Source organism: Paroedura picta, chromosome 8 (genome assembly GCF_049243985.1).
Source record: "Paroedura picta isolate Pp20150507F chromosome 8, Ppicta_v3.0, whole genome shotgun sequence".
NCBI lineage: Eukaryota > Metazoa > Chordata > Lepidosauria > Squamata > Gekkonidae > Paroedura > Paroedura picta.
The window spans coordinates 6,124,374-6,149,198 of record NC_135376.1 but is presented as its reverse complement, the minus strand read 5'-3'; the positions used below and the strand labels follow the sequence as shown (position 1 = coordinate 6,149,198).

The following is a 24,825-nucleotide window of genomic DNA, read 5'->3' as shown; positions in this document are numbered from 1 at the left end:
CATCCCAAAGAAAAAGAAATGCAAGAAATCAAAATGGCTGTCTGAGGAAGCTTTACAAGTAGCTAAGGAGAGAAGGGAAGTGAAAGGCAAGGGAGAAAGAGAAAGATACACCCAATTGAATGCAGAATTCCAGAGAAAAGCTAGAAGAGATAAGAATGCCTTCTTAAATGAACAGTGCAAACAAATAGAAGAAAACAATAGAATGGGGAGGACCAGAGATCTTTTCAAGAAAATTGGAGATATGAAGAGAACGTTTCATGCAAAGATGGGTATGATAAGGGACCAAAATGGTAGGGATCTCACAGAAGCAGAAGAGATCAAACAAAGGTGGCAAAATTATACAGAAGAACTATACAAGAGCGAGCTTAACATCCCTGATGACCACAATGGGGTAGTTACTGACCTGGAGCCAGACATCCTGGAATGTGAAGTCAAATGGGCCTTAGGAAGTCTGAACAACAATAAAGCTAGTGGTAGTGACAGCATTCCAGTTGAACTATTCAAAATCTTAAAGGACGATGCAGTAAAAGTGCTACACTCAATATGCCAGCAAATTTGGAAAACTCAACAATGGCCACAGGATTGGAAAAGGTCAGTTTACATTCCAATCCCAAAGAAGGGCAATGCCAAAGAATGTTCAAACTACCGCACCATCGCACTAATTTCTCATGCTAGCAAAGTTATGCTCAAAATCCTACAAGCTAGGCTCCAGCAATATGTGGACCGAGAACTTCCAGAAGTACAGGCAGGATTTAGAAGAGGCAGAGGAACTAGAGATCAAATTGCCAACATACGCTGGATCATGGAGAAAGCTAGGGAGTACCAGAAGAACGTCTACTTCTGCTTCATTGACTATGCTAAAGCCTTTGATTGTGTGGAGCACAACAAATTGTGGCAAGTTCTTAAAGAGCTGGGAATACCAGAGCATCTTATTTGTCTCTTGAGAAATTTATATGCAGGTCAAGAAGCAACAGTGAAAACTGAACATGGAATCACTGACTGGTTCAAAATTGAGAAAGGAGTTCGGCAAGGCTGTATACTGTCGCCTTGCCTATTTAACTTGTATGCAGAGCACATCATGAGAAATGCGGGATTAGAGGAGTCACAAATTGGGATCAAGATTGCAGGGAGAAATATCAACAACCTCAGATATGCAGATGATACCACTCTAATGGCAGAAAGTGAAGAGGAACTAAAGAGCTTGTTGATGCGGGTGAAGGAGGAGAGTGCCAAAGTTGGCTTGAAACTCAACATCAAGAAAACAAAGATCATGGCATCAGGCCCTCTCAATTCCTGGCAAATAGAAGGGGAAGAAATGGAGACAGTGACAGATTTTATTTTCCTGGGCTCCAAGATCACTGCAGATGGGGACTGCAGCAAAGAAATTAAAAGACGCTTGCTCCTGGGGAGGAAAGCTATGGCAAATCTAGACAGCATCCTAAAAAGCAGAGACATCACCCTGCCAACAAAAGTGCGTTTAGTCAAGGCTATGGTCTTCCCAGTTGCAATGTATGGCTGCGAAAGTTGGACCATAAGGAAGGCCGAGCGTCAAAGAATTGAGGCTTTTGAACTGTGGTGCTGGAGAAGGCTCTTGCGAGTCCCTTGGACTGCAAGGCGAACAAACCGGTCAGTCCTAGAGGAGATCAGCCCTGCCTGCTCCTTAGAAGGCCAGATCCTGAAGATGAAACTCAAATATTTTGGCCACCTCATGAGAAGGAAGGACTCCCTGGAGAAGAGCCTAATGCTGGGAGAGATCGAGGGCAAAAGAAAAAGGGGACGACAGAGAATGAGGTGGATGGATGGAGTCACTGAAACAGTAGGTGCAAACTTAAATGGACTCCGGGGAATGGTAGAGGACAGGAAGGCCTGGAGGATCATTGTCCATGGGGTCGCGATGGGTCGGACACGACTTCGCACATAACAACAACAACACATTAGGTTTGGTTGAGAGCCAGTTTGGTGTAGTGGTTAGGAGTGCGGACTTCTAATCTGGCATGCCAGGTTCGATTCTGCGCTCCCTCACATGCAGTCAGCTGGGTGACCTTGGGCTCGCCACGGCACTGATAAAACTGTTCTGATCGAGCAGGAATATCAGGGCTCTCTCAGCCTCACCCACCCCACAGGGCATCTGTTGTGGGGAGAGAAGAAGAAGAGTTGGTTCTTATATGCCGCTTTTCCCTACCCGAAGGAGGCTCAAAGCGGCTTACAGTCACCTTCCCTTTCCTCTCCCCACAACAGACACCCTGTGGGGTGGGTGAGGCTGAGAGAGCGCTGATATCGCTGCCCGGTCAGAACAGTTTTATCAGTGCCGTGGCGAGCCCAAGGTCACCCAGCTGGTAGCATGTGGGGGCTCAAAGGAATGGGAAGGCGACTGTAAGCCGCTTTGAGCCTCCTTCGGGTAGGGAAAAGCGGCATATAAAAACCAACTCTTCTTCTTCTTCTTTATTCTTTAAAGTAGGGCCACTGTCTTAAATGTATCAACTACTGCAGGGGTGGCAATTTTATTGAGATTAATTTTTAGAGAGCATTATTCTCTGTTTACTGTACTGGACTATGTCGTGAATCATCATGAGCTGCAAGGGTGGGCAATAAAACAATAATAAATAATTTAATAAATAATTTTAAAGACTTATATGCTGCCTTTCCATCCTAATAAAGTCCCCCACTTCTTTCCCAGTGGAGACTTCAACACAGCGTATATAATTCCCCCCTCCCACATTTTATCTTCCCAAGAAATGTGTGACTTTGTATGCATTTCTGTTTTTTCTCCTGTTTATATCAGCAGCAGTCTTGAGTTTTGTAAGGTAGAAAGGCAGCTAATGAATGTTTTAAATAAATAAGTAAACAACCCTAAGAGGTAGATTAGATCAACAGGGTGTAGCGAGCACAAGATTGCCAAACACGTTTCCAGGGCAGATGGAAATCTGGGTCTCCCAGACCATAGACCAAAGCTTTGACCATTAGACTGCACTGGCTCTCTACAGTGCAAAGGCTCACATTCGGCAGAAATGGGCACAAACCCAAAAAGTGCAGTACAAACCGAATTGAACCAGGAGGTTCAATGGGGTTTGCAGAAAGCCTGAAAAACAGCTGAGTGGCAGGGAGCAGCCTGTTTTAAATGCTTGTGGAAGTTCAAGATGGCAGACCCGTCATGAACTTTGGTTCGCAAAACACAAAAAGGGCAAAATTCATTATGAATTTTGCTTCGTGGTTTAGTTCATGCTCATCTCTAACATTAATCAAGAATATGTCTCTGAGCATAGGCAGAGTAATTATGAGATAAAGATGTAGTGGTGGGCTCTGCTCCTCAAATTAAATACTAATGTGGAGGATGGTTTGGCAAATACAATTAGGAGCTTTGCTCCTCTTAAACAAATGCTCCTATAATATTCCTGACATCCAGCCTCGCTCTAATAAAATACAGTTCTACATCCAGGCAGCTGCCTGCTCAAACAGTTGAAGTTCTGACATTCCATGACCCACTCCTCAAAGGTCAAGTCCAGCTTTACACCATAAGTATGAAAAGCTTGATGGTCCCTCAAAGCCATTAGGAACAATTGTATCCATCCCAAACAAAACATTGGCACTCAAAAGGAATAGCTCCAGAAGTGGTAAAGAAGATGGGAGTTTTATATCCCACTTTTCTCTACCTGGGGTCTCAAAGCAGTTTACAACCACATGCTCTTCCCTGCCCCACACCTTAAGAGATAGGTGGAGTTGAGAGAGCTCTAACAGAACTGTGACAGGCCCAAGGTCACCCAACAGGCTCCATGTGGAGGAGGAGTTGGAAATCAAATCTGGTTCTCCAGATTACAGTCCTCTTAACTACTACACCGTGATGGTTCCTTGTTTAGAACAGATAAAAGGACGCACCTTCTTCACCCAAAGAGTAATTAACGCATGGGATTCACTGCTGCAAGAAGTGGTGCTGGCTATAAACATCAACACCTTCAAGATGGGACTGGAGAAACATCTGGATTAGAGGACTATCCGTGGCTCTTAGCCACAAGGTGTAGATGGAACACTCTGTCTGCGATTGGCTGAAACTTTCAATGGCTAATCTAGATCCTTCATAGGCATCAAACATCTCGCGATAAACTGACCAATTGGTTCACACCCACATGGACTGCACTAGAGTAGCCAAGATGTCAGCTATTCACCATCTCAGAAATATTGACAACCAAAAACAGCACATACCTTAGGCTGTAGCCTTTCACCTGGGCTCAGGAATTCAGCTTGACCTCTGCTCACCTTAGCCATTCCCCGTAGGAGCCTACGGCAGGCACCAGTCCCCAGACCGAAGGTGAAGCACCTGTAGGAAAGGAATACGGTGGCTTCAATCTGAGACGGCTTTCAGAGTGGACTTCCATTCTATTCCAAAGTTCTGTTGGGAACTGTACAGTCAAGACACTGTGCAGCGCTCTGAGTGGACATGTTTTGAATCTTATTGATGTGGAACATCTACTGGCGCGCTCCCTCATACTGAAATGTTGACGGATGTGACGTCCGTCATCCCGCCTTAGGGGGCACACCACTAGATGGATCACAGCTAATAAAAATGATGGAGCTGGCAGAATTGGCCAAACTTACTTAGTTAATTAGAGAAAAGAATCATAGAATCATAGAGTTGGAAGGGGCCATACAGGCCATCTAGTCCAACCCCCTGCTCAACGCAGGATCAGCCCAAAGCATCCTAAAGCATCCAAGGAAAGTGTGTCTCCAACCTTTGCTTGAAGATATCCGTATCGGTTGCTAACTAGAAACCTCGTCTAGACTTTATGTATGATAGGAACAAAAATGAAATGATGGTGTATGGTTTTAAAAATTAAGGGGGAAAATGTGTGCTAATGGAAAAAAGAGGGGGTTTATTCCTTTTTCAATAATCATAGTGTAACTCATAAGTGATTTGATGTATATTTTCAAATGAAGCAGCAGAACAAATTTATTTTGAATAAAACTTTGTTGGTCTTAAAGGTGCCACTGGACTCTAAATTTGTTTGGATGTATATTTGTCATAGATAAAATCAGAAGTCTTTTCTTGTTGCTTTTCTTTATGTATCTTTTATTTTTCTTCCTTCTCTCTTTCTCTTAAGTTAAGCAATTTGATTTATATTCGTCACAGGTAAAATCTGAAGTCTCTTCCTTCTCCTTTTTAATGTATCTTTTCTTTTTCTTCTTTCTCTCTAATATCTATTACGTTATTTTCTAAAATCTTTAATAAAAGTTATTTTTTTAAAGACTAAGAACAACACGCCTATGAATAGGATCTCTTACACAGAAAGATAGAATTGTACCTCTTCAACATAAAAAAGCCCTCTGCTATTCCCTGTCAACTGTTCATGCTGTTCTAGAATCATAGAACCATTGAGGTCATCTAGTTCAACCCCTTGTTCAACCCAGAATCAGCCTATAGCATCCATTAGATGTATCTATGAGGCCACTGCTTGAAGACTGCCAATGAGGGGGAGCTTACCACCTCCCCAGGCAGCCGATTCCTCTACTGCTCTGAAACGCCCCCCCCCCCCCAGTTTAAAGTCATTACTACAGGTCCTCTCCTCTGCTGCTAACAGGAACCTTTCCCTGCCCTCTTCTAAGTGGCAACCTTTCAGATCCTTCAAGAGAGCCACCCTGTCCCCTCTCAGCCTCCTCTCCTCCTGGCTGATCACTCCCAAGTCCCTTGGCCCTTCCTCAGAGGGCTTGGTCCCCAGGCTCTGGATCTTTGATACCTGACGGTGCTTGCTTGCCTCCTGACCAGCTCGATGACTTTGCCCGTGTTGCTCACGCTGGCATCGGTGAAGACGAAGAGCTGGCGTGGATACCCGCGGTGAAGAGGCTGCCCCAAAATCCAAGAGAGGGCACCAAGGAAATTGGTCCCCCCCATGTCTGCCCGTAGCTTCTGAATGTGTTCGCAGGCCAAGCGGAGGGTCTCCTAAAGACGTGAGAAGTTAATGGGTTACAAGGAGCAGTGCCAGGAAAACAGTCTGTCACTATAAAAGATTTCTCTTGCTGCTGGGGTTTCTGGCTCTGGATTCTGAAAAACTTGACCTTTCCGTGCCTTATAGGGTTGCCAACTCTGGACAGGAGAATTCCTGGAGATTTAAGAATGGACCCCGGGGAGGCGAGGGTTAAGAAATAACCTCATCAGGGTATAATGCTGTATAGGCAAACCACCAAAGCAGCTTTTCTCTCCTAGGGAACTGATCTCTTGACTCCGGAGCTTCCTAGGCCACACTTGGAGGTTGCCCCCCCCACCCATATTTGGGAGGGAACAATACTTCTTGCTTGCATATAGAAGAAGAAGAAGAGTTGGTTCTTATATGCCACTTTTCTTTACCCGAAGGAGGCTCAAAGCGGCTTACAGTTGCCTTCCCTTTCCTCTCCCCACAACAGACACCCTGTGGGGTGGGTGAGGCTGAGAGAGCCCTGATATCACTGCCCGGTCAGAACAGCTTTATCAGTGCCGTGGGGAGCCCAAGGTCACCCAGCTGGTTGCATGTGGGGGAGTGCAGAATCGAACCCGGCTCAACAGATTAGAAGTCCTCACTCCTAACCACTACACCAAACTGGCTCTCTATAGAGGTCCCCAGGCTCAATCCCAATGTGGATCAATGCAAATGTACTTAATTTGCATAAAGTTTAGAAGCTACAGAATCCAGCTTGTCCGGGCACACGATTTGGATCCTGAGAACCGATGATGTAACATTTTCCTGCCCCAAACTTACATTCTAGCCCAGCTGCACCCAACTGACCTGTGAATACTCAACTAGCTAATTCCACTTAATATTATCACGATTTTTATCATTAACAACGTTTTTACTCCAACTTTCTGTTCTCAGAGAGCTGCCAACCAATTAAAAAACCAATAAAACCAGGCCACAATTTTAAACCAGAGTGTAATTTAAGTACAAAACATAAAAACAAACACTGCCGGATCAGACCAGTGAGGGTCCCTCTAGTCCAGCATCCTGTCTCAAATTCCTTTGGAGGGCCAACCACAAGGCCTAAAGGATGAGTTTTCCCCCTGATGCTGCCTCCTGCTTTGGGATTCAGAGGCTTAATCCCTCTAAATGTGGAGATTCCCCTCAGTTACCTTGTGGCCCTTGACAGATTTCTCCTCCATGAATCTATCTAATCCCCTTTTAAATCTGCTTCTTCCTGTGACCATCACTACACCCTATGGCAGCGAATTCCATGTTTTAATCACTCTCTCGGTGATGTAGGATTTCCCTTTGCCCACCCTGAACCTACTGCCCATCAGCTTCATTGGATGCATTTGAGGTCAGGTCTTTTGGGAGAAGGAGAAAAAACTGGGGAGGGACGAGACATCACAGGGAGACATCACGACTGGTGGAAGAAGGCAACACCAGGGGACGGATACATCTCCCTGTGGAGAGCTCCAGAGCTTTGGTGTCATGATGGAGAAGGTCCTCTGCTGGCTTCCGCCCTCCAGAATTCAGAAGATAGGGATGCCGGAAGCAGGACTTCTGCAGGTTACCACAGTGGTTGGACAGGTTCATATGGGAGTAGGCCATCCTTCGGCTAGAACTTTCAGTAGGCAGTAGGAGGTCCTACAGTTATAACCTGTCCCACCCAGGTTGGCTGTAGCAGGTTGGCTGTGAAACTACAATGCAGAGCTTACTCACACTGTTGCAGGGCTTGCTGTTTCTGAAGAGAGGCTTGATGCTGGAGCCAAAGCCAGCAATATTCAGCAAGGTGTTGGAAGGAAGGCTCTTTACGGCCACCAACAAAGCATCCTGCACAGGAAGAAGGAGGGGGGTCACTACTAGAGACTACAAAGTAGAAAAGGTTTATCATAAGAACATAAGAGAAGCCATGTTGGATCGGGCCAATGGCCCATCCAGTCCAACACTGTCACACAGTGGCCAAAACCCAAGTGCCATCAGGAGGTCCACCAGCAGGGCCAGAACTTCAGAACCCTTCCCATCCTTGTCTCTCTCAAGCAAGCACCAAGAATGTAGTGCATCACTGCCCCAGACAGAGTTTTCCACCTATACCTTGTGGTTAATAGCCACTGAAGGACCTCTGTTCTATATTTTTATCCAGACCGCTCTTGAAGCCATTGGCTACCTCTGTGTGGCAAATTCTGGACTTCCTTGGTGATCTTCCATCTCAGTACTAATCAGGGCTGACCCTGCTTAGCTTCTGAGATCAGGCTATCCAGGGCAAGGTGTAATTAATAATTAAGTGCCATCAAATTGCATCCAACTTATGGCAACTGGTTTTCAAGAGCAGAAGTGGATTTTCATTGCTTCTTTGATGGCCTACAATCCAAGAACTAACTACAGCTGATCCTAGTTAATTACCCTTTAGCTGCCGTATATTGAATCAGACCCTTGGGCCATCAAAGCTAGTCCTGCCCAATCAGACTGGCAGTAGCTTTCCAGGGTCGCAGTCAAATATCTTCCACATCACCTACTACTTATTCCTTTCCACTGGAGATGCTGAGGATCAAACCTGGAACCTTCTGCTTGCCAAGCAGATGCTCTGCCCCTGAGCCACGGCCACCTCTTCTATCTGTTCAACTCTTGCAATATTATTTTTGGGTCAGGTTTCCCTAGATGCCCACCCTCCTGTGTTTGTTACCTTGATCCCATCAATGCTTGAGCCACACATGCTTCCACTTCGGTCTATGAGGAAAAGCATTTCCCGCGTCACAGTCTGGAAGTCAGTGGCGATACTGCCCACCTCAGGGCAGAAGTTCAGCATCAGGACGGGATTGTGGAAGATGTCTTTGTGGAACCTCTTCTGAATAAAGGCCACCTGGAAGCAAGGGAGAGGCGGAAAGTCAACCTGTTCTTCCACTTATCCTTTGATGCCCTCGTTTTTTTTGGCAGCTCAATTACGCTGCTCATTCAATATGAAACAATTATGAATTTATTGTCCTTACTGCTTTTACTGCTTTTTATTGTTCTATGGGTCCATAACCATATACCATACTGTGAATTTTAAAAAATGCTTCCTTGCTTCAAAACTCCTTGATCATGAAATGCTAATATCTTAGGGAGAACATTTCTGGAGCTGTCGGCCTGGTCATTTCCCGGCAATGCAGGGCCTGTAAGATGGAGCTTTTCCACCAAGCTGGTTGGGGCCAGTGATTCCCAATGACATGAAATGGGCCTCCTCTGAACAACCCCCCCTGGAGAATGCTGCTTGGTGGTACTGGGATGCTGAGATTATAGCGCTATGATTTATTATTGTTTGAAGTTATTTAAGATCCATGTTTTATTGATATGAACGTATGTTGTACACCGCCCTGAATTGCATGGGAGGGCGGTATATAAATTTAACAACAGCAACCACCGAGAGAAAATTCCTCTTCCCAGCTGATTACCTGTCTCTCTCCATTGCTGTCTTTTTTGGCAATCTGCGCATAGTCCCGGCGGTTCCTGATGTGAGCCTCGTACTCCTGGTAGGTCATGGCACCCTCTTCAATGATGAGGTGTGGGTGATGAGGCTCTTGAAGGGACAAAATTGAAAAGATGCACAAGAGAATCACGAAGGGCTGGCCTGTGGGAAGCTGGAGGCTCAGACCCAGCTTGTCTCTGTGGGAATTGCAATCGGCAACTAATTTGGTGATGTCAGCCTTGAAGGGCTGTTGTGCTGTTTAAGCAACTGAGCTGTACCTACCTATGAGTTCACTAGTGACGTCTAGTGGTCACACTGAGGTTGCAGTTGAAAAAAACCCAAGCATGTGCTCTGGGGCTTCCTTTATTTGAGGTGGGCTCCCTCCCATTTCCTTCTTCTTCCAGAAGAGAAAGAGCTGATCAGTGTGTGCTTTTGAAGCAAGGAGCAGCAGCTGTTAAAGCTCTCTGCTGATGTGTAGACATGTAGTCTGCTTGAGCCAGCCACAGGGGCTTGCAATGTAACTATCTTTTAAGCATTCTAAGGCATCTTCCGGTGTTCATGTGTCACTTGGCAGAAGAGAATTGTGGGATCCAACCCAAACTTAGAGTACTCCCTCTACTATAGATCTGGGGCAGTCAATTAATTTAAGACCATGGGGTTGCTTTCCCTAAGGGTTTCTTCCATCTCTTAGGTGGACCATGGAGTTCCGGGCTAATGTAAATAAATCACACCATTTTCCAGCTCGGAAAGACTTGTCTTACCACAAGGATATAGGATAATTTCCAGGTTCTGGTCACACTTGTGCTTCTCTGCCAAGGTAATGCATATAGTTGAGGCAGAGTTGGCATGTGGGTTGGCATCAGCTTGAAGCGCATGGGATGGGCTTTCCAATCCTGCAGAAGAAGAAGAAGAAGAAGAAGAAGAAGAAGAAGAAGAAGAAGAAGAAGAAGAAGAAGAAGAAGAAGAAGAAGAAGAAGAAGAAGACACTTTGTCAGTTCATAGTATACTTGAGTGGGGTCTGGGATCACCAACCTTCAGATGGGGCCTGAAGCAATCTCATAACTACACCATATCTTCAGTAGGACATGGCAAAGCTGGAAAAAGTAAACTAACATGATTAGTGGGTTGAGTACCTTCCATAGGAGGAAAGGCAGAGGAATCCGGGACTTTTCATTTTAGAAAAGAGACACTTACAGGGGGACATGAGAGAGGTTGATAAAAATTATGCATGGAGTAGAGAGAGTTGACAAAGAGAATTTTTTCTCCATCTCCCAAAATACCCGTAGAACTTGATGCCATCCAGTCGAGCTAATGGGCAGTGGGTTCAGGACAAACAAAATAAAATACTACTTTAGGTAGAGAGTGATTAAAATGTAGAATTCGCTGCCATATAGTGATGGCCACAGGAATGAACAGCTTGAAAGGGGATTACTGGAGATTAATGGAGATTAATGGAGGATAAGTCTAACAATGGCTATTGGTGACTATGGGGAAGCTCCACATTCAGTGGCAATCAGCCCCTGAATCCCAAAGCCAGGAGGTAACATCAGGGGCAGGCCTCAGCCTCTGGGTCACTGTGTGAGACACGATGCTGGACTAGATGGACCACTGGCCAGATCCAGCAGGGCTCTTCTTATGTTCATAAATGCTTAAAATGATAATTCACGGCAAACCTCAGTAGCCAAGAAGCTTTACGCAAAATGCAGATGTTGGACCTTTTGTTGAGGGAGATAATATTAATCATCCAGTTTTTATTTCCGGCACAAAAGCCATTCTTCAGCACAGAAGACACTTTTACTAGACCGAGGTCTGCAGCAGCCTGGAGCGCAGCCTCTTAAGAAAGGAAGGGACGGCAGCCAAGTCCTAATGGGATTAATTCCTGTGCTTGTCTCAAGCACTTGCTTCAGGTTCTACAAAGCTTCTTCCGCCTCCCTCCCTCCAGGCCCCTCCATCTCTCCCACATCCATCTGTCATTAGAGAAAATATTCGGCTCAGCAAAAAAAAAAGGCTTTTAATAAAAGGTAGATAGGTATACAAGGATACTTTAAAATGATGTTGGTTCTTCCTTTACCCTGTTCTAAAACAATCTGCCCTCTTCCAATGAGCTTCTATAAATCCTTCACCCACGGCTGTGAATCGTGCAAAGCAATTCCGAAACGGTTTCATTCACCACGACTTCCTTTGGACCCACTTAGTGCAAAAAAACTGTCACCCACTGTCCTAGCATCACGATTTCTGGCATCAGGGAGGGGGCAAAGGTGGGGGGCAGGCAAAGTCCAGCTCTTCTTGGCTTTTGTGGATAAAGGTTGTGAGAAGAGACCTGGGCCTATTCTGCACACATAGGATAATGCACTTTAGAAGTGGATTTTCCTGGTCCGCACATGAAAATCCAGCTGCCAAAGCACATTGAAAGTGCGTTATCCTATGTGTGCAGAATGCTAGCTGGTGTATTAATTAGCCAGCTGCTGGATTAGGTGAACAGAAAGGTGACAGGTCCCGGACAGCTGCAAACCCTGTCCGATTCTGAAGGAGAGGCAGATCTGAGAGTCTTTATTAGGACCCCAGCATGACGTCACAAGAGCCTCTTGTGGCGCAAAGTGGTAAGGCAGCCGCCTGAAAGCTTTGCCCATGAGGTTGGGAGTTCAATCCCAGCAGCCGGCTCAAGGTTGACTCAGCCTTCCATCCTTCCGAGGTCGGTAAAATGAGTACCCAGCTTGCTGGGGGGTAAACGGTAATGACTGGGGAAGGCACTGGCAAACCACCCCGTATTGAGTCTGCGTCACCCCAAGGGTCAGACATGACTCGGTGCTTGCACAGGGGATACCTTTACCTTTTATGACATCACAAGAGGTTAACGGAGCCATGGACTGAACCAACAACCCTCCAGAAAACCCCAATTTATATACACAAGCAAACAATCTCCTAATCCCGTGCTTCTCGGGCTCCACCCCTAACATTTTCAGATATTTTCCAACCTGGAGCTGGATACCCTGCAATGGAAACAGGTATTTCCCCAGTTTTTGGATCACATTTCAGCAGGTAGCATTTGGACCTGTGGCTCAGCAAACCATGCTAGTACCATAACATGACCAGTTCCCTTTTTGGTGGTGCAGGTTGCTGGGAATAGAAGGGGTATCTGTGCAGAAAGGAGATTGCTATGCACACATACTAGTGTGTCACCGTGTTATAGATTTTGGCCTCACATGCCTGGACATTGGGGGGTCTGTGTGTTACATCACTCTAAGTGTGCATAGGTGTTATCTGCTTTAACGGGGTGCCTGGGAGCTTCTCTGTGAACCCTCCCTCCCGCTTCCCCCTCTCCCTTCCTTCACATGGCCTTCCCTAGAGACATATGTCACTGCAGGTCCCTTCTGTAAAAACAATGCTCTTATACTCCCACACACATGATGCCAGAGGAGCTGGCCATTTGCAACAGGGAAAGTCTTCTTCTGTTGGGCTTCTTCCTCTTCCTTCAGCTGCAACCTAAACGTGAACTGGATCTACCTGAATAAGCGTACGTTTACCTTTTGGGCAATCTACTTCTTGGGAGATGCATTGGCTGCACTGAGTCTTATGCTTCTATGACTAGGCAAAACTCTACTAACCAAATATCCCAACAAATAGATACTATAAGCAAATACCTGCGAGCAAGCAGGGTCCTTTAACCAGCATTTCAAAACTGAACTCGTAAGGGAAGGGATTGTGGACGTCCCCCTTGAAGATGTCGGTGTCTTTGGGGGGAAGGAGGAAAGACTGCTCACTCTTCAGCCCGCTGGATCGAAAACAACTGGTGGAACTGAGGCAGAACAGGGAAAAATCACATATTAGACCCGCCTGGCCTGAGAAGGTTAGAGATATATATGGCCTTTATCTTGACAGATCTGAAAATGATCCATTAGAAGACGAAGAGTTGGTTCTTATACCCGAAGGAGTCTCAAAGCGGCTTACCTTCCCTTTCTTCTCCCCAAAATAGACACCCTGTGAAGGAGGGGAGGCTGAGAGAGCCCTTAGATTACTGAAGAAGAAGAAGAGTTGGTTCTTATATGCCACTTTTCTCTGCCCGAAGGAGTCTCAAAGTGGCTTCCAGTCTCCTTCCCTTTCCTTTCCCCACAACAGACACCCTGTGAGGGAGGTGAGGCTGACAGAGCCCTGATATTATTGCTTGGTCAGAACAGCTTTCTCAGTGCTGGTTGGATGTGGGGACCGGGGATTCAAACCCAGCTCGCCAGATTAGAAATCTGCACTCCTAACCACTACACCAAACTGGCTCTCTTATGCAGCACAGGATATATTGGCCAGGAACTTATTCCATGGATTTTACTTCCAGGCTTAGCTTGGAAAATGCAAATGCAATCCTGGACTGAGATGTTTTTAAATAAAGAGGGGAAATCTCACTAAGAGCTTGAAGTAAGCTCTATTGTTCCCATGAGCAATAGCAGCATGGAATGGCCATCATTTTTTGACAGAGAAATTCTGTTTTTACATCTCTTTCCCACTGGGATACTTTTGAAAGAATAAAGAGCAAGGAAATTGCAAGGGAACCACGTTAAAGGGCTTGTTTTCAACAGCTTTGCAAAACCACATTATGTGGGAACTGAGTCATGAGTCTAGGGCATTTTTGTGGTATTTTTGCAAGGGTTTTCCTGCATACCTAACTCTGCCCAGTCCCTTTCAGTCCAACATTCTCAGCATACCACTTTGGGGTGATGTAAATTGCTTTTCAAGAGAATGAGAATTAGTAAAGGGGAAGGCCTTATGAGATATATATAGAGAGAGAGAGAGAGCCAGTGCGGTTAGTGTGTCAGACTAGTATCTGGGAGACCTGGGTTCGAATCTCCATTCGTATCTGGGAAGCTCACTGGGAGACCTCGAGCCAGTGACATATGTAGGGCCAAACCCAACTCACAAGGTTGTTGTGAAGATAAAATGGAGAGTACAATATAGCCTGCTTTGAGTCCCCATTGGGGAGAAAGGCGGGGGTACTAATCTGCAGGTTTACAAGATGAATTCTTGCTTCCACTGACTGATTTTGTTTACTGCAGGGGTAGTCAACCTGTGGTCCTCCAGATGTCCGTGGACTACAATTCCCATGAGCCCCTGCCAGCAAATGCTGGCAGGGGCTCATGGGAATTGTAGTCCATGGACATCTGGAGGACCACAGGTTGACTACCCCTGGTTTACTGGATATGTAAAACTGCCCCTCTCAGCAAAACCATCACTGTGGCAAAGAGACACAAGATTAGCAATACCAAAACAGCCAATCCAGCACCAAACCCTCATAGACTGAGTAACTCACGGGAAGCCAGATGCTGAGAAGAAGAGCCGGGCCCATTCCACACACATTGGATAATACAATTTCAATGTCCTTTTGTAGCTGGATTTTCCTGTGCAGAACGGGAAAATCTACTTCTAAAGTGCATTGAAAGTGGATTATCTAGTGTGTGCGGTTTACACCCTATTTATTATCCGAAGGAGTCTCAAAGCAGCTCACAAAGGCTTTTCCCTTTCTCTCCTCATAACAGACAACCTGTGAGGTAGGGGGGCCTGAGAGAACTCTAACAGAACTGCTCTGTGAGAACAGCTCTAAGAGAATTGGGACTAGACCAAGGTCACCTAGTTGGCTGCACCTGGAGGAGATGTGGGAAATCAAAACTGGTTCTCCAGATTAGAGACTGCTGGTCTTAACCATTACCCCATGCTGCTTAACCAATACACCACCCTGCCTGAACATCTGCTCCAGATTCTTAGCAAAAACTGTGGCAACTTTTCTTTGGCTCTTCAGCCCACTGGCCACAATTTTTAAAAGACAATTAAAAAAGGAGAAACTCCACCCTAAACACGTCACAGACATATTCCCAAACTTGTGTCATCTTTGTTCTCCTCCCCAATCCTTTCTGGTTCTGAAGGGCCTGGAAAACAGAGTGCTTCTGCCAGGTTTTTGGCTGGAGCCAGTAAATGGCTCATGACATCATCAAAAGGGCCTTCCCTGAGATTAACCCACCCCTAGAGAAGGAGGATACAGAAACTAAGGCTTCTAGCTGATGCAGGTTGATGTAATTTTGCTTGTTTTTAATGGTATTGCTGGCTTTTAATGATGCAAACTGCCCCAACCAGGTATACACCAGAAGGGGTGGTATAGACAATTAAATAAGACCAACAAGATTTTTGGGGAATGAGCTCTTGAGGGACAAAGCTCCCTTAGTCAGACCCAAGCAGGGATGGGGAACCTTGGGCCCTTTGAGAATGACCTCCGTTTCTACTTGTTCCTACTGAACAAGATTTTGGTGGCACGAGCTTTGACTCTTCCGAGCTCCTTGTTCATCTCCAAAGACTCAAATCTAGTTGTTCAACTGTAGCCCAATATGGCTGCCCTCTCAAGCTATCCTTGAGGGAAGAATCCTCCAAAAACCTTTTTTGCCGTTCTCCGTTTATCCTGCCAGCAGCAGTGTCCCTAGATTTCAGCCTGGCGGTGTCAGACAGGGAGGCCAATTAATTTAGATGATACTTCAGACCTCAACCGTATGCCCATTCAGCTTGCCCATCCTGCACCCCAGAGCCGATCTGCCTCCTTCTTGAAACTGCTGGGGCAGTGATGGGAGACATCACTAATGCTGTCTTCCAAGACCTGCAGAGTTGTTGAAAGTCCCGCAGGGCTCTGATCTCATTCATCAGAGCATTCCGCAAGGCTGGGCCAGGGTCATAAAAGCCCTGTCTTCGGTTGAGGTCAGTTTGGTCTCTATGTCGGAATGCCAAAGGTGCCTGCAGGCTGAAAAAAGTTGGGGACCCCTGGATCCGGCGATATTGGACTGCTAACAGCCTGCCAGAGTAAGCATCATCTTCTGCGGCCTTCTCAGCCCACTTGCCCTGCCACAGGGCATAAACTCCAAGGAAGCCATGAAAATCACCATAGGGCCAACCTGTCGTCACACAAGCCTCCCGGCTCACTTTCACTTTCGGGGACAGATAAGACGACGGGCGTGAGCACGGAGGGGAAGAGGACACGAAGGGCGCCGTTCGGCAGGGTTGCCAACTCCTGGCTGCTGGTGAAGACCACCGTCAAGGTTTCCGAGGGCCCGACGGGGCCAGTGCTCATGATGAACATGGAACGTGCCAAGTCTTCGTCGAGGATCAAGTGACCTGGATAAAAAGAAGACGGAGAGTTGAGAAGAGTCTTTTGTACTCAAGGCATGCTCTCAAAAACTATTTCAATGTGCCATGGTTTACACCAGGGGTAATCAAACTGCGGCCCTCCAGATGTCCATGGACTACAATTCCCAGGAGCCCCTGCCAGCATTTGCTGGCAGGGGCTCCTGGGAATTATTATTATTATTATTATTATTATTAGATTTATAGCCCGCCACTCCCTTGCGGCTCGTGGCGGGTAACAATATCGCAGTCCAATATCGCAGTCCAATATCGCAGTCCATCGCATTGTAGTCCATGGACATCTGGAGGGCCGCAGTTTGACTACCCCTGGTTTACACATTGGGGAGGCTCCTAAATCTCTGTGCCACTGGTGTCTTTCTCAATCTCATTTGCTTCGCATGTGCATGCATGCGCGGGGAGGGGGGTCCCCCTTTTCTGTAAGCATTTTGTGCTCTCTAGTGGTCCATTTGATATTACCTCTTCAGACATACAGCAATGTAATATCAAATGGACCACTAGAGAGCACAAAATGCTTACAGAAAAGGTAGTGAAAAACATGCAATAAAGCAAACAACAACAACAGTCCAGAAGCCATAGGAACAGAAAGTGTCACCCAGCTGGCTGCATGTGGGGGAGCGCGAAATCAAATCTGGATCACCAGATTAGAACTCCGAACTCCTAACCACGACACCAAGCACGGCGGTTTACTTAATCTCACAGTTTATCCCAACCCTCCCCCCCCCACACACAAAAGCTCCAAGCCTGTTTGAATTGAGTCTCAGCTTTGATCTGAACCTTCTATGGCAAGAGTCCCCAGCATAAGGTGACCAGATTGTCCCACTTTTGGAGGGACATCTGGGGGTACCTGGCAAATTGTACTTACGTTGAAATTTAAAAATATATATATTACAATACTATTTTTGCATTCTATGTATTCTATGAAACTTTTTGTGGCTCCATAGAGACCACATTTTTAATCAAGAACCTCCCCGGTCAATGTTGTCCTGCTTTACCAATGTTAAAATCTGGTCACCTTACCCCAACATGACCCTGTTGATTGATATCTTTCCTGATGCTTACTAAAGGGTTTTTAGTAAGTGGGCGGGGCTAGGTGAGGCTTTTGTCCAGCAAGGCTTCTGATTGGTCACTGGAAATTGGATTGGCTGAGCAGATTTTTTTAAAAAAAGTATTAGTTCAGCAGCAGCTTTCACCACAGCCCAAGGATCTTCATGATGTGACTAAAGGTAAATTGCGGCAGCCATTTTGTAACTGGTCCCACCTCCTGTGGTGGCCATTTTGCTTTGGAAGCAGCTCTATAGGGCTAAAGTATGCTGTGGCAGCCATTTTGGGATTGACTCCACCTCCCATGGCAGCCATTTTATGGCAACCATTTTGCGGATGTGCCCATCTTGCTGTGTCAGTATTCCAGGACTGCTTGTGGGCTCCAGTAGGCTGGAGGTCTATTACTGTCGCCAGTACTGGGGTCAGAACCCTGCAGAAGAGGAGCAACCCCCCACTTACCACTGGTGCAGCGAAGAGGCTGGTTCAAAGTGGAGCTACAGTCAAGGCAGCAGTCCTCCGTCCGGTGCCGGTTTTGGATCTGGAAGGTGAGGTTTCTGCTTCCTGTCACAGCTTCAAAGCCAGCCACCACTTCTGACTCCTCCAGCGGATAAACAAATACTCCTGTACAATGGAAACCGCCTCAATTCCCTGCCCGTCCGGTAGTCGCCATCTTGGAGAGCCTGGCACCGCCTTAATCCCCCACAGATAGTTCACCCTCGTGTTCAGGCTTGCCCGTCCTCCACCCCAGAGCTGGTCTGCCTCCTTCTTCTAACTGCTGCAGCAGTGGTGGGCCTCACGCTAGCCCCGCCCACCAGCCCATCCTCCATCTTAATCTACAACATTATATTCATGCAACTCATCCAAGTGTAAAGCGTGTAAAGTGTTGTCGAGTGGTGGCCGAGTTATGGCAGCCCCAGCAAGGGTCTTCCAAATGAGAAGCGGAGGTGGTTGGCCAAGGCCATCTGGAGTCTTTTCCTTGGGGGTTCTCCCATTCAAGGGCTGACCCTGCTTAGCTTCTGAGACCTATTTGGCTGGGCTATACCTTTCCACATCCCCCCTTTTAATGACACCGTTGAGCGTTTGCTTTCAGGTGGTTTATTGAGTGAGGAAGACTCTCCAAAAAAGAACGGAGGGTGACAGCTGTTCTATTGGAATAAAATAACGAAACTTTTGTTCTTACAGATTATGCTTACAAGAGCCAGGGACCTGAAACAGCAGAAGGAAAGGATCAAGGTTCATTGCAGGACTTCTAACACCATCATTGCATGGGACTCTGAGATGTTCTTACCTTCTACAGCTTCATGCTCCAAGTTGATGTAAGTAAGGTAGGCGGTGAATCCCAGTGAATAGCCATTGGCACAGGCCTTCACGCACGAGCTCTTCAAAGGAAGGGCGGCCCATGTTGGCAGGCAGTACAAACCTGGCATGGTCTTCAAGAACAACTCCTCAGGCCCACCAGCTACGGGGAGGAGAAGAAGCAAGAAAGACAGAAGGGAAGACAGAAGGTTCAGATCAAAGCTTTGGAGGAAGAAGAAGAAGAGTTGGTTCTTATATGCCGCTTTTCTCTACCTGAAGGAGTCTCAAAGTGGCTTACAGTCGCCTTCCCTTTCCTCTCCCCACAACAGACACCCTGTGAGGAAGGTGAGGATGAAAGAGTCAGATTACTGAAGAAGAAGAGTTGGTTCTTATATGCCGCTTTTCCCTACCCGAAGGAGTCTCAAAGTGGCTTACAGTCGCCTTCCCTTTCCTCTCCCCACAGCAAACACCCTGTGAGGTGGGTGTGGCTTGGTCAGAACAGCTCTATCAGGGCTGTGACTAGCCCAAGGTCATCCAGCTGGCTGGATGTGGAGGAGCAGGGAATCAAACCCGGCTTACCAGATTAGAAGCCGCTGCTCTTAACCACTACACCACACTGGCTGGAGGAAGTCATCCGCTGACTTTTGGAGACAGGAGGAGTCCCGAGATCTAGGGTGGATTTAAATGTTTCCAACTTGCTTGTGAAAAGTGGGCTAATTTGCCCCACCACATGCGAGCATTCTGCACACTTTAGATAATGTGCTTTCAATGCACTTTAGAAGCAGATGTACTTCCTGTTCTGCACAGGAAAATCCAGCTGCAAAAGCATATTGAAAATGCATTATCCAATGTCCTGGATTCCCTATCTGGTCAAGTAGCTGTTTCATGATTTGTTTTGTTGGCTCGTAAGCCTGAGATGAGGTTTTCTTGGAAATGAGAAGCTTTGTGGTTTAGCCCAGGGAAAAATAAGCAGCTATGAATGAACGATACCTTTGACCTGTAACAGGGGTAAACTGGGGAGGTTAAACAGTGCAGAAACAAGCCAAACCAAATGGCCTGTGGGATACTGCAAGTTAGCACTGCAGGGGAATTTCTGCTTAGACTCACTCAGCTTCACCAGTTATGGATAAAGGTTAATTCCATTGCCTCTTGTCACTGGTTGTACCTGTTTCTAGCTATCAGGACCCCATCAGGGCAACTGTGGGCCACCCACCACCCCTTTGTAATCAGCATGAACCAGACTTGTGAAAACACACCCCTGTTTCTCTCTCTCAAGAGTTATGCAAATGCTCTAGGACTCTAACGGTGTGTGGCTCTTTTCTGCTATGGACTCAAAGATTGTGGCTTGTTCTGGAAATCAAAAAGCCCAAAGGAAAGTACTCAGAGCCCCATGAATGTGCGAGATTGCAACTCTGGGGTCCATTCCGCACAGCGTTAATGTAGCCAAAGTGTTGCCATTGTGTAATGCTATAGATTTCTCGTTATTCACGACGTCGTACACAATCAGCAACACTCCTGCAACACTCCTGCAACACTCCCGCAAAAATCACTTCGTTGTAGTGCTTTTCGGTTAGACTCTTGAGAAAAACTGCTAGACTCTTGAGAACAACCCGCAACACATCCGGAAAAGACATGTGCGTTCACAATGTAGCGGTAGAAACAATGTCCCTCCCTAATTTCTCGCACCGCACTTCCGGTGTCGCGATTGCCATTTTTCCCCTTAAACCAGCAAAAGCAACGAATAAGCCTTGCTTCTTTGGCTGAAATCACTCCACAAGCAAGTGTCTGTAAAGTTTCCAAACACAATACAGCCCCCCCCCATCCCCCTTCGACACTGCCCATAATTTCAGCCAGGAATAGCGGGGGGGGGGGGTTCTTTAAGAGCATGCAAGCGATTAAGTGCCAGCTCCTACGCCAGCGGAAAAGGTCTCTCTGATACATGGAAGTAACGAATATGCGTTGCTACTGGTGTTTTGGAGTTTTTAAAAAAGAGTTCTTAAAGGTAAATATGAACACAACAGTTAATTGGCTGTTCTGGTTGATTGACAGCCAGGGGTGGGAGGAAGCACAAAAAAAATATCGCCTCCTGTGTTGCGATTTCGGCGAGACCGGAAACTTGTGCGTTAGGAGAACAGAGCTAGTGGGAGAGCCTTTTTTTCGATAGAAACGGCTGTGTGCGTTACCATGACCTGCTGCTTTTGCCTGCAGCGCTTTTCAATAGCAACTTAGCGACATTGCCCTTTGTGCGGAATTGCCCTGGCTGTTTCTCCTGAAGTTCCATCCATATATATCTTGGAGGTGTTGCACAACAGACTCACATTGCAGCGACCCGCTTAGAGCACTCTTAAAGATTTGCTTATCCAGCAACACTAACTGAAAACCTGAATGCCAAAGGTGTCACCTGTTATCACAGGGGGATGCTGAGCTTTAGTGCATAATTGTTGTGTATCTGTTTGGCCAGCGCATTTGGACGAGAAACAAATCGATTAGCATGTGTATCGGCACCTTACTGTCTGGGTTTGTGGATGTGCTGAGCCAGAAACATTCTGATGCCACGCAAGGGGGAACAGGGCGGGATACCCTTTGGGAATTGCTCTTAGAAGCATTTCTTTTCTTTCCAAAGTGTCTTTACAAGTTCTAAGAATGGAGACCCAGATGCCAGAGTACTGAACAAGTAAGCAATTTTTGAATTAGTAACAATCGACAATGAAATCTATCGGGACTCATCTGAAACACAGGTCAGACGTGATTTGTTTACATTGTGACATATGTAGTGTAACTTTGGGTCCTTTGCAGGTACTGAACACCTGAAGCTGCCTTATTCTGACCCAGACTCTTGGTCCATCAAGGTCAGTACTGTCGATTCAGATTGTCAGCAGCTCTCCCAGATCTCAGGCTGGGGGTCTTTCCCCAGCACCTACAACCTGATCCTCACTGGAGATTGAACGTGGGGTCTTCTGCATACCAAGCAGATGTTCTACCACAGAGCCATGGCTCCTCCCCTTGGGTTCGTGTTGCACCAAAGATCTAGGCCATCGGGGAGGAACCCACAAAGCATCTGCCCAGTTCCTAGGCAGCCCTGCTCCAGGTTCGTTCCATGTGGCATTAGTATTCCAGTCTTACTAAATTAGTGCAGGTGGAGTGCAGACTGCAAGCAGTCTTGTACCCCGAATGCAATATCAACAAGGGCCCTTGATCACAGGAGGCCAGACCATACTTCAAGCAGTGGCAGCTGGGGTTGCCAGCCAGGTCCCTCACTGGCCACTGTAACCTCACTGGTTTGCCAAATTCAGGTCAGGAAACTCCTGAAAAAATTAGGAGCAGAACTGAGGAAGGTTAATGGGGCGCAATGCCACAGAACCAATCCCCCTAACTGGAGATGAAGGATTGCCAACCTCCAGGTGGTAACTGGAGAGCTCCTGGGATAACAACTCGTATCCAGGTGACAGAGATCAGCTCTGCTGGAGAAAGCAGCTGCTTTGGAACATGGCATCATACCCTTCTGAAATCCCTCCCCTCCAGAAACCACACCCTCCCCAGACTCTGCCTCTCCAACCAATCTCCAGGAATTTCCAAACCTGGAGCTGGCAACTTTACTGGAGAGAGTGATGGTGTCACCTGACTTTTGGCCACTGTGTGACACCAAGTGTTGGACTGGATGGGCCGTTGGACTGGTTCAATATGGCTTCTCTGAGGTCCTTACGTTGCCTGGATTTTGCACTTGATGCTTCCCCCCCCCTCCTCAGATTTATTGCTGTTAATAAATAATCCGCAGGCAAATAGTCTAGTCTCTTTTCTCATCTTGGTTGCTCTGTACCTTTTGCCCATCTGTGTGCGTGGATAAGTCACCCTGGTAACCTCCGTGGGTGGCTGGGGAGGGGAGGGGCAGGAGAGGCCACCCTCTAGAAGCCAGCCAGCCAGCCAGCCAGCCAGCCTCTTGGTGTTTTAGAAAGCCTGGGTTTGGCTGGCAACTGGAAAGGACAGCAGGGTAATCCATGTTTCCAGGTGACCTTGCGTGATAGATGAATGGCTACATTGGCAGAGTTCTGGCCAGCTGCTCCTCCTGTGAAAGATGGCATGGAAAAGCAAACAGAGATACTGGGCAAAGCAGAAACCACTCAGGCCTGAATACACTTAGAGGCCGTGTTTGTGCTTCTGTCTGTAACACAAATGGTGACTTGTTGAAACAGTGGGGTGGCGTTTTTGTTAAGTTCACTGCAATGGTAAAAAAAAAAAAAGAATCCCAGTGCTGTCAAGAACATTAATAATCCAGCAAGGAACTAGATTCCAGACCTGGAGCACCTTAGAGACCCACAAGACAGTCAAGCTGTACACTTTGACTCTGGAAAGCTTCTGCTTGAAATTTTTTTGCTGGTCCCTAAGACACTACTGGAATCTCACTCTTCTGCACACAAATCTGCCAGCCTAGAGCAGAGTTCCGCAACCTTTTTGGGGATTGCGGACCGGTGGGGGGAGGAGGGCGATCCGGGCGCAGCGTATGCGCGGCAGCCCACGTGCGGCAGCCCACGTGCAAACACGCATGCACGGCACATCTGTGCATGCAGGGTTGCGCCCTGCGGCAGTTTCACGCATGTGCGGACCTGCCACGCATGCACGTTAGCGGCCCCACGGACTCAAATGCGCATGTGTGGATGTGCTGCACATGTGCGTTTGCACCGCTGGCAGCCGCGCTTCCCTCTCCCCCCACTCCCACAGAAAGAAGCTTGCCGGGTCGCAAGCTGATCAGCCGCTTTGGCGGCCGATTTGCTCGTGGCCTGGCGAGTTTCTCGGTGGGGGGGGGAGAGGGAGCCGTGGCCCGGTGCCGAGGGCTTTGCGGCCCAGTACTGGGTTGTGGCCCGGTGGACTGTGGACTGTGGACCACTGGCCTAGAGAACTGGGATGGATCCCGTATTCCTCCTCCACATGCAGCCAGCTGGGTGACCTTGGTCCAGTCTCAGCTCTCTCAGAGCTATCCCAGCCCCACCTCCCTCACAGGGTGTCTGTTGTGGGAAAAGGAAGGGTAGGCGGTTGTAAGCTGCTTGGAGACTCCTTTGGGTAGTGAAAAGCAGGGTCCCAAAAAAGAGATCTTCTTCCTATACTGAATCCGACCAGGGCCAGTTTATACATGTAGTATGTGCTATGGGGCCTGTGCTTCCAGGGGCCCCACACAGTGCCTTCCCCACCATGGATCAGGGTCATAGCTTCTCCCCCCTCTTTGACACTTGGGGTGACACCCCTTTCCACTGTGGTGGATGGGGGGGGTAGGGTTACGAGGTTGGAGATTTGGGGATGGCACCTGGGAAGGACAAGGGCTTCAGTTGCCTTAAAGTCCCGCCTGCAAAGCGTCCACTTCCTCCAGAGGAACTTATCTTTGTGGTCTGGAGATGGGCTGCAGATCCAGGGGATCTCCAGGTTCCACCTGGAAGCTGGCATCCCTATTCTGAGACCAGATTCAGGTGGGTAATTGTGTTGGTCCGAAGCAGCGGAAGAAAGTTTGAATCCAGTGGCACCTTTAAGGCCAACAAATTTCTATTCAAGGTATAGGCTTCTGTGGCATATCTGTTGAAGTGTGCGTGCGCACAGGAGCTTATACCTTGAATAAAACTTTGTTGGTCTTAAAGGTGCGCCTGGACTGTCTGTCCGAGGATTGTGAAATGTGCCTTTTTTGCTTGCAACCTAGCATTTCAGTTCTCTCAGAATCTGGAATTTTGACTGTACAAAGGAAGGAAGGAAGGAAGGAAGGAAGGAAGGAAGGAAGGAAGGAAGGAAGGAAGGAAGGAAGGAAGGAAGGAAGGAAGGAAGGAAGGAAGGAAGGAGGAAGGAAGGAAGGAAGGAAGGAAGGAAGGAGCATTTGAAGGAAGGAAGGAAGGAAGGAAGGCCTACTCAACATCACCTTCCACAAGGGCTGCCAACTTCCAGGTGAGATCTGGAGATCTCCCAGCATTTCTTGAGGGA

General features: G+C 47.3%; 1 protein-coding gene across 4 annotated transcripts in view; it reads right to left on the bottom strand.

Moving 5' to 3' along the window:
- Positions 1–24,825, bottom strand: part of VWA5B2 (von Willebrand factor A domain containing 5B2) — a 62,304-nt gene that overhangs the window by 20,054 nt on the left and 17,425 nt on the right. For 3 of the 4 annotated variants that reach the window (XM_077348210.1, XM_077348209.1, XM_077348212.1), the window contains 10 exons: positions 18,863–19,033; positions 18,034–18,195; positions 16,272–16,503; positions 13,008–13,162; positions 10,128–10,259; positions 9,353–9,477; positions 8,605–8,781; positions 7,644–7,754; positions 5,727–5,929; positions 4,198–4,312 (listed from right to left, as the gene is read on the bottom strand). In XM_077348210.1, the coding sequence (XP_077204325.1) occupies positions 4,198–4,312; positions 5,727–5,929; positions 7,644–7,754; positions 8,605–8,781; positions 9,353–9,477; positions 10,128–10,259; positions 13,008–13,162; positions 16,272–16,503; positions 18,034–18,195; positions 18,863–19,001 (1,551 nt within the window). In that variant the 5' untranslated portion in view covers positions 19,002–19,033. The remainder of the gene's footprint in view (positions 1–4,197; positions 4,313–5,726; positions 5,930–7,643; positions 7,755–8,604; positions 8,782–9,352; positions 9,478–10,127; positions 10,260–13,007; positions 13,163–16,271; positions 16,504–18,033; positions 18,196–18,862; positions 19,034–24,825) is intronic. The other variant, XM_077348211.1, reaches the window with a different exon arrangement.